Source organism: Oncorhynchus keta, chromosome 22 (assembly GCF_023373465.1).
Source record: "Oncorhynchus keta strain PuntledgeMale-10-30-2019 chromosome 22, Oket_V2, whole genome shotgun sequence".
Lineage (NCBI taxonomy): Eukaryota > Metazoa > Chordata > Actinopteri > Salmoniformes > Salmonidae > Oncorhynchus > Oncorhynchus keta.
In genome coordinates this window covers 28,299,548-28,309,809 of record NC_068442.1, presented here as the reverse complement: position 1 = coordinate 28,309,809, position 10,262 = coordinate 28,299,548, and the positions used below count along the sequence as shown (strand labels likewise).

At 41.2% G+C, this 10,262-nt stretch overlaps 1 protein-coding gene across 2 annotated transcripts in view; it reads right to left on the bottom strand.

The window, feature by feature from the left end:
• Positions 1-314: 314 nt before the first annotated feature.
• LOC118401275 (guanine nucleotide-binding protein G(o) subunit alpha-like) overlaps positions 315-10,262 on the bottom strand; it is a 176,013-nt gene continuing 166,065 nt past the window's right edge. Inside the window, exons 7-8 of one of the 2 annotated variants that reach the window (XM_052474984.1) lie at positions 4,540-4,693; positions 315-2,998 (exon numbers count right to left, since the gene is read on the bottom strand). In XM_052474984.1, the coding sequence (XP_052330944.1) occupies positions 2,811-2,998; positions 4,540-4,693 (342 nt within the window). In that variant the 3' untranslated portion in view covers positions 315-2,810. Of the gene's footprint in view, positions 2,999-4,539; positions 4,694-7,051; positions 9,928-10,262 lie in introns of those variants that run through there. The other variant, XM_052474985.1, reaches the window with a different exon arrangement.

Below are 10,262 nucleotides of genomic sequence, written 5' to 3'. Positions count from 1 at the left end.
GAAGCAGGGGAATGGATGGCGCCGAAGTGATCATTTCATCCTCTCTCACCCTCCCTCCTCAGCCTACAAATATACTGCACTTAACATGGGCCACCATCACACACTCATTCTAACGTAAAATTCAGATCCAACATAGTTTAACATTGTGGAATGATTGGTAGTTAGTTAGTTTCCTACATTCCTACTTTCCTCCCTTGTTCAGTTTGACAAGGTTTTGTATATCTTATTAGCTGTTTGTCAGTAGCCAGAAGATATCAGGTCTGTGAAGAAAAGGTGGTACTTATGAATGATAATAAGAATCAGAAGGCCCCAAGTTGTAGTCATGAAAACGGTGGGTTTTAATGTAAACACTACATTCGATTGGTATTCCAGCACGAACATCCCACATGAAAGAACAACCATTCACTAAAAAGGAGGGAGAAAAAAGCAGCACAGAAAAGCATTCACTGGGATAAAAAGCAGGGATAATTTAAAAAAGGAGGCGAACAAAGGAAAGATAATGCCAAACTGGTATGTGTAATAATACACAGTATTCTTAAAAAAAAATGTAAATCAAGAAAGGAGATATACATCTTTCCAAATCTTTGTGTGAAGTGAGAGCTGTGCTTTTCTATGAAGACCTGGAAAGTGTTTTGAGTACAATTCCCCAAAAGTAAAAGAAAGAGCTTGAATCTGTACAGCCATGTGGACACCCCGCCCAGCAACGGGGCAGGATGTGCTCCAAAGTGGTTCTTCCAAAATAAAAATCAATTATATGATATATATATATATATATAAGTCAGGCTAAGTAAAGACACTGTACTGCATGGAGAACAGGCAAAAATAATCAGTACAGTTCATAAACATGGGTAAGTCAGTAAGAACAGCTCAAGAATGGATCACGGGAACCCTTGTCAACTGTTTTCCTTTAAATGGAAAGAGAGAAAGAAATGTTCTGTAGCTACAAAGCACAAGAAATATACTTTAATAATAATACAGAAACATCATTATCATTGATATTGTAATTATTATCATTGTCCTTTTCGTTATTGTTTTTATTGTCATAATCATACTTTTTTGTAGATTTTTTCTTGAATAGTTCTACATTGAAAAGATCCCAAGGATCTACAGATTTCTACCAAGACACACAGCCCAATGACCCTTGACCTCAAATCTCCACATCACTGGTCAGCACGGCTGTTGGTTCGCCTCCCTAACTCCCTCCCGTCTCGGCCCTTCCCAGTCCATAAGATGGTTGTCTCTTTATGATGCTGTTGTCTTTAGATTTTTTTCTTCTTCGGTTTTTCAATTTTCTTTGACCTTTGTTTTGGATAAAAAATAAAAAATCTCAATATTTTCTATGTGAAGCATTTAACTGTCTCTTTATACAAAGGCTGAAGGGTCGATCATGCTATCTGTGTCAGGAGGAGTGACAGGGACACCACTACCAACCAAGTGGACTACCCAAAACAAGAAAACCATGGGGGCGCTAGAAAAAAAATAAGGATGATAAAGTAGAGGAATAAAGTACAAGGTGTGTGGTGTGTGGTGAGTACAAGGTGTGTGGTGAGTACAAGGTGTGTGGTGAGTACAAGGTGTGTGGTGAGTACAAGGTGTGTGGTGAGTACAAGGTGTGTGGTGTGTGGTGAGTACAAGGTGTGTGGTGTGTGGTGAGTACAAGGTGTGTGGTGTGTGGTGAGTACAAGATGTGTGGTGAGTACAAGATGTGTGGTGAGTACAAGGTGTGTGGTGAGTGTGTGGTGTGGTGAGTACAAGGTGTGTGGTATGTGGTGAGTACAAGGTGTGGTGTGTGGTGAGTACAAGGTGTGTGGTGTGTGGTGAGTACGTGGTGTGTGGTGAGTACGTGGTGTGTGGTGAGTACGTGGTGTGTGGTGAGTACGTGGTGAGTACAAGGTGTGTGGTGAGTACAAGGTGTGTGGTGAGTGTGGGACAGACGATAAATAAATGAATCAATGCTAATAAAAAAAGTAGAAGTTCCTTACATGATAGTGTTAATAGGTATTCATTACAGTAACAAAGTGTTCCTAGGGCCATCTCCAAACCTGTCATTTTCAGGGGGTTGGCAGCTTTCAGATATCTGATTGGTTTAGAGGCTTGTGGTCACGTGCTGTGACTCACTGCTCCAAAATCCACACAGCCAATGGCAAAGGCCCACCGGAGTGACAGGAAGGGATTGGATAAAACAAAGAAAAAAGATGGGTGCTTCTGTTGATCTCAACGATCAAATAGCTGAACAGAATTTCTAGGATTACCATGACAACCAAGTTCGGTACATAAGAAAGTAAAGAGGACAGGAACACACAAACACATCAGCTTGTTTCAATTGATCTTGACCGTGGTACTCATGACCATCATACCTGTCATAGCCATTGTTAGAGCAAGAAATGTTTTTTAGCGTCATTACATCATTACTACAGTAACGTACTCAGGCAAACGTGTACAGGTCAGTCAATGGACTGAGATTCATGTAATAAATATACATATGATAAACAAAAACATACAAGAATGACAAAAAGAAAGACATTATGTAAAGTGAGGGTTGTTTTGTTAAAAACAAAAAGACACAGTTGGGAAGTGGAGAAAACAAACATTAAACAAGTTCTCAACTTTGTTCTAAAACTTTAAAAGCTGGGTTTCTATAAGAAATCAGTTCTGTTGGCAGCTCTTTGAAGTCAAACTAAAAACATTATATATATATATATATATTGATATATACGTATGCCTATTTTAAAACAATCATTATTATTATTTACCAAGTTGCATTTTCAATTAGAATAATTTCCAGAGGTGAGGCGAGGGGCGGTCAGGGCTCAGTACAAACCACAGCCTCGCAGGTTGTTGGCGATGATGATGTCAGTGACAGCGTCAAACACCACCTGGATGTTCCCTGTATCTGTGGCACACGTCAGGTGACAGTAGATCTCCTTATTGGGCGAGCGGTTCTTGCTCTCAAATTGTGCTTGAATGTAGGCAGCTGCATCATCATAGGTGTTAGGACCTGTGCAGGGAGGCAGTGCAGAACGTGAAAGAGGGAAAAAGGAGGGAGGGAGGGAGGGAGGAAAGAGGACGGAGAGAAAGGCAACAAGAAAGAGGAAAAACTTTCAGGGCCTAAACTAATTCCATTGAATAAGTTTTATATTATCCTATGTAAATGATTAGCTCTATTACAATCACATTCTGGTGTGGTAACCCATGTGACTTCAGTTAACATGAGGATACAGTCACAATGGCTTGGCTGTGTGTGTCAGATGTGGAAGGCAGAATAATGTGTCCCTGTGGGCAGCTCTCTAACGCTGGGAAAGGAAATGGTATGGTGTCTGTCTGACTGTCTGTCTGTGCCTAAGCGTACAGCGATGGGGACAGCTCTCACTGGTCATCCTTTCTCCATGACTGCTCAAGCGTGGCTGTGATTTTATTCTCTCTCGGGCTATGGTTGACCATCTCCCCTTGTCAGAGAGGGGAGGGAGGAGGCTGAAGGCTGAAGAAATTTGGCTTGTCACCAAAAGCACTCACAAACTTCTACAGATGCACAATCGAGAGCATCCTGTCGGGCTGTATCCCCACCTGGTACGGGCAACTGCTCCGCCCACAACCGTAAGGCTCTCCAGAGGGTAGTGAGGTCTGCACAACGCATCACCAGGGGCAAACTACCTCCCCTCCAGGACACCTACACCACCCGATGTCACAGGAAGGTCATAAAGATCATCAAGGACAACAACCACCCGAGCCACTGCCTGTTCACCCCGCTATCATCCAGAAGGCGAGGTCAGTACAGGTGCATCAATGCAGGGACCGAGAGACTGAAAAACAGCTTCTATCTCAAGGCCATCAGACTGTTAAACAGCCACCACTAACATTGAGTGGCTGCTGCCAACACACGGACTCAACTCCAGCCACTTTAATAATGGGAATTGATGTAAAATATACCACTAGCCACTTTAAACAATGCTACTTAATATGATGTTTACATACCCTACATTATTCATCTCATATGTATATGTATATACTGTACTCTATATTATCTACTGCATCTTTATGTAATACATGTATCACTAGCCACTTTAAACTATGCCACTTTGTTTACATACCCTACATTACTCATCTCATATGTATATACTGTACTCGATACCATCTACTGCATCTTGCCTATGCCGTTCTGTACCATCACTCATTCATATATTTATGTACATATTCTTCATCCCTTTACACTTGTGTGTATAAGGTAGTAGTTTTGGAATTGTTAGGTTAGATTACTCGTTGGTTATTACTGCATTGTCGGAACTAGAAGCACAAGCATTTCGCTACACTCGCATTAACATCTGCTAACCCTGTGTATGTGACAAATACATTTGATTTAATTTGATTTTGAGATACTAAATACAGTATTTGTAATCCCCTCAGTTGTATGTACCACAATGTCAACTCATTTCAACATCACATGGTCAAGACCTAAGTGGATTTTGCAGACTAAAGAGCAGGCTTTCAGCTAGCAAATATGTTTTGGCCATTTCTGACATTTACAAAGGTACAACATCTTACCTGTATACTCAGGGAAACAGATACTCAAGGCAGATTTCTTGATCTTTTCAGCAAATAGATCTTTCTTGTTGAGGAAGAGAATGATGGAAGTGTCAATGAAGAATTTGTTGTTACAGATGGAATCGAACAGCATAAGAGACTCGTGCATGCGATTCTGCAGTGGAGAGAAAAGGAGGATAGAAGCAGAGGGAGGAGGAAGAGAGAGCAAGGATGAAGAAGAGAGGGAGGGAGAGAGAAAAGGAGGATAGAAGCAGAGGGAGGAGGAAGAGAGAGCAAGGATGAAGAAGAGAGGGAGGGAGAGAGAAACAGAGAACGTGGAAGGTTAGCCTCAGACCAATAAAAACCAAGCAGGAATAGTTGAACCGAGCTTCATGACTTGAGGACAGTAAGCCGACAGTAGAGAGAGTGAGCATCGCAAAGCACCCGGATAGAAACTGCTACGTAGGAGAAGGGTCTATGTGACTGAGTTGAACCAATCAGAATAATTGAGCTCTGCGATAAAGAACATGGAATAGTTAGAATCAGAATGAGGCATAATGAAAGGCAGCTGGCAGCTGCTGCTTTGGTCAGTGGATGTGTGTCTGACAATGATCCTGTTGACAGACAGGGGGCAGGGGAGAGAAAGAGACCAGACGACTTATCCATTCACTGCCATTCTTATCAAGATTCATACAGGGAGAGAGAAAGGAAGAGGATAGAGAGAAATAGTTCAATATTGTGTTTCTGTAAGTGTGCATGGTGTGTTACTGAATGAGGCATTGTGTGTTAGTGTAAAGTGTGTTACTGTGTTAGTGTAAAGTGTGTGTTACTGTGTGAGGCATTGTGTGTTAGTGTAAAGTGTGTGTTACTGTGTTAGTGTAAAGTGTGTGTTACTGTGTTAGTGTAAAGTGTGTGTTACTGTGTGAGTGTGCTGTGCAAAGGACAGTAGTTCAGTAGCATTCCCATTGGACAAGAGAAAACAGAGAGCGAGAGAGTTTTTTAAATGATTTATTTCACTTCTGTTAATTATCTATTTCACTTGCTTTGGCAATGTAAGCATACATTTCCCAAGCCAATAAAGCACTTTGAATCGAATAGAAAGAAATAAAAGAAAGAAAGGAGACACAGACAGACAGACAGACAGAGACAGATAGACAGGAAGAGCAAAACATTCACTGCACAGTGCATACACAAACTTGATCAGAGAGAGAGAGCGAGTGAGAGGGGAGGGAGGGTCAGACACAGTTTCATGGGGTGCTTTATTATTTCCTTCATATAAACACAGCCTTCAATAAATAATCACAACAACGAAAGAAGCGAATGAGCAAACAACAATAATTACAGCAGTGAGACACAAACACCTACTAGAAAACAGGTACTTCAATCATATCATGACGTACTGTACTGTCAGCATCCTCGTGCTGCTTGTGTGGGGTGTAAATTGAAATTCTTCATGGGGGTTGTGGCAAGCTCCAGAGAATAGTTTCCAATGTATTCCTCCCATGCTGATGCAGAGGCAGTCTTTGTGTAACACAAGGTGAAATGCATTCGGGGAAAGTCGAAGGAGGATTTAAGAATTCTGCTTTTCAAAGTTCTATTGTGCCGACTGTTTTATTATTTATGGCTGCAGTCAAAATACTGGTATGTTTTGCCTGCTGTGATATGGAGCTTGTGTGTGTGTGTGTGCGTGTGTGTGTGTGTGTGTGTGTGTGTGTGTGTGTGCGTGTGTGTGTGAGAGAGAGAGAGAGAGAGAGAGGATTGGGACTCACAAACTGGGGACTCGGAGACACTGACACCCAATCAACTGTACTACAGCTACATACCTGCAGTACATGAACTATCTCAGCCTTCACCAAGGTACATCTCTACTACATCAGGGGACTCCACTGCTGTACATGATATTCACTACTATTTCTCTCTCTCTCAGTACCCACTAGACCTGAGATCCAGTTTAATCAGGGCAACATATTGTACCTCCCATCTGTTTCTCTCCAGCAGACAGACACACTTACACACTTTACCTTGGCCCTAAGACTTCATTATCCATCAGTCTCACTACTGTGGACATAAACTCTATTACCCAGCGTTGTCTCTGCCCTGGACATAGGTTTTATTTGCCATCAGTCAGGTTTAAGGCAATGCTATAAGATGAGCAGAGAGACAGACTGTCTGGGTGTGTGCTCTGGGACATACACATGCCCTCCAGAATCTGAATCTGATGGCTTCTGTCTTAGTTTAGTCTCTGGTAAAGAACAGATTATAACTCCAGCTGGGAATCTGAGAGCTTGCTGACAGCGCAGCACGGACATGCTTCTTATCAATGAGTACGGTTACATCTACACAATAATTCCATTATCGTGGATAGTCAGATTCATATAATAGTTTGATTAAAACGTTTAAATGCTTTGCAAGAAGAACGATTTTCCTAATAAACCTGTTTACATGAACACATCTGAAATCAGGCTGCCTGATGGCACTCTGATAAATGTAGAAAACCGCCAATCAAAATAAACATTCTACCACATTGACCATGTCATTTTTGGGAAACATATTTTATTCTGATTTCAGTCATAAAAAGTTTACATATGAAAACTACTTAAGGCGCTTACATTCAGTTGTTCCGCTCACTTCATTCGCGGAAGAGGGAGGCTCGCTTGGCAGGTGCTAGAACATGCACAGATCAAATACACAGCTGGAGCGCCGATTAAGATGTTTACAGGTCCTAATGATTCAGAAGATTGCTCAGAAAACCAGCATATGCCTACTTTGATTTTGACCTGACACCGATTTAAGATTAGCAGAGTAAGGTGTTTTCATGACTATTGCATAATCTGCCTACTGCCATAATCAGTTTAATATCTAATTATTACTGTGCATGTAAAGATACTCAATGACTGTATATATGAATGGACAAGGCCATTGATCATGTGACACCATTATTTAAGATATAGATATAACACAAGATATAACATGCGTAGTTTGAGCAACTCCAGGAAGTGGCATTGCAGGATAGCTCAGTGTTGCCCCCTCTCACTGAGTAACTCCAGTAGAAGGTCGACCGGGGTACTGCAGGCTGCAATTAGCAACTGAATTATACTTATAACTTGTTCTGTGTGCGATTGTAAAATAATCGGTTTAAGGACATACATCTGTTGTATTAGAAGCAATTATTGGTACCAAGATTGTCTTAAAAAATCTGTTTCTTTACATGAAGATTCACCACAAGTACCACGGTAGGCCTTGAACTTCTGTGGCTTCAATGAAAGGGGGCAGTCATTCTCCCCTGCTTCTTATTGTTCATAAAATGTCAAATGTAGCACATGAACACTGTCTCAACAGATTTGGCACAGAATGAGAACTTGTCTGCTCATGGCAATTTAGAGTTCATGTCCTGTTGTGGAGAACTAACTGGCCTGAGGGTTGGCACAAGCATTTGCCTCCCATGTCCTGTGTATCTACCGAAGCAACACACAGTATCTTACGGCAATGACATTTTAGTGTACAGCAGTACAGTCAACAAATCTTTTACAGAGCCCCTAGAATCACTGCAGTGACTAGAGTATCAGAGTCATCTAACACACGAGGCTGTACCTACCAGCTAAGGCAGGCGTGGTGATAAGAACGATCATCATGGTAACATCTTCCCTACCCCCATTCACCGGGTACCTACATGGGTGTGATGCTGTGAGGCAGACAAATTAGTACTTTCTAAGAGATGGCGATTCCTACAGCCATGACAAGAAACGAGTACAGGTTTTTGTACAGCTAAACGAGGAGGGTGGTATCAGACCACCCCCTGATTTAGGAAGCGGCATATTATTTGGCAAGAAACCAAGAAGTTTTGACCCTTCTTAGAGTGGTTTGGCATTATTTGGCAGAAGAACAGGGAGGGTGTTGTGACATTTGGTGTCCTCCCTGAGGGTCTGTGTAATGGGGAATGGAGCAGCTGTTTTCTGGATAATTATTCCACAGATACCTAATCCGCTCTCTTACAGTATACCACAAACAGATACTACTTTATCTGCTCTAACACACACAGAAACGTCCTGCTCCTTAGCCTATTCACTCTCCCATTAAATATGGCATTGGCACCAGTAAGATAAAATAGCTACTGACATAGCCAAGCCAATCACCATAAGGTAAACAACTCCAAGTGCTTGATTGAGACTGCTGAGGCACCTAAATTGCAACAGGAAATGATAGACTAAATATGACAGTTGAATATTTCTACATCTCTAACTATCAGCTCTAACTCAACTTCAGGCAGTGACTATGTTGATTGTCACTCCTGCCAATTTGCATGATAAATGGTCTCCATTTCTTACCCAATTACACTGTTTAGTAAAAATGTACCCTTCAGGCCACTATAGTGTAAATTAAATATTTGGTTGTACTTTCAAACCTTACACATTTCAAACCCAATCATTGAATCTCACAAAACTTATAGTGACAACAAAAAAAAAGCCTTCCAAGACTAAAATCTCAGAACCTACATGACATATGAGCAGAACAGAAGAAAAAATATCCACCCAAAAATTCACATTATTTATACAGTACCATCTTCCATTAGCCGCAAACAAATCCCCAACTCATCAACTCCAATTCCAACTTAAGTGTTTCACAAAACCGTCCAGGCACAAATTCCTTTCATATCAGATGACTATTACTCAATAAGCAAAATGCCAAATTATAATAGATACTTTGTTGGTAAAGATGAGCAGTTTTCCTTGTAACCTGTAGATGATGGTTTATCTTTGGTGGTGACCCAATGCCACTTACACACGGTTACACAACAGCAATAACTGCCTTAGTGTTTTAGTAAAACAGCATATCTTCTGAAATAACCTACCGCTAACATGACTTTGCTACAAATGTATCAAATGCATGTCTATAATATCTGCATTCTTTCTTCGGAAATGTGGTTCACCATGGATGTCCAGATTGTCTTGAACAGTTTTGCAGGTGAGTGATTGTCAAAATGTATATTCTTTATGACACTAAACTAATTGTTCCAGTCAAGGATTTTCTCTCTTTCCTGTATTCACTTCGACGGATGATGTTCAATGCCTGAGGCACAAAATACAGCTGTCTCTCTTTATACAATGGAATTAAAATGTCTTAATATTTAACAAATCTAAAAGGTGAATTAATTTGATATGTGGGTGAGGGAAAAGTGGAGGAGAAGGGTCAATCCAGGGACACACTGGGTCTATCCTCTGGGTTAATACAGGCCACAACCACGCAGGTTGTTGGCGATGATGACGTCGGTGACAGCGTCAAACACAAACTGGATGTTGTTGGTGTCGGTGGCACAGGTGACGTGGGCATACACTTCCTTCTGGAGGGACTTGTTCCTGCTCTCGTACTGAGACTGAATGTGGCCCACTGCCTCTATGAAGGTGTCCGCGCCTGCAGAAAGGTTTGAAAGGGCAAGACAAAGAGGAAATGGAGAAAATATATTTACAGGACCAGAGAGAGGCAGGATGTGGAAAGAAGGTGGGGTGAATAAAATATAATAGAAATAGAAAGAGGAAAATAAAAGTGGAAGAAAAGCAGACAAAACAAAATAAGGATATGAGGACAAGAAAAACTGAAGAATGGATTAAAAAAAATATATAGTTTTTTCAAATATTTCACACCTAATGTAAAACCAAATGTCTTTCTAAGTGGCTGGATTAGTAACTGCGGAGGGAGGCCTTGGTTTACACAGAGAGTACAGCAGGCCAGACAGACTCCTTGGCTGC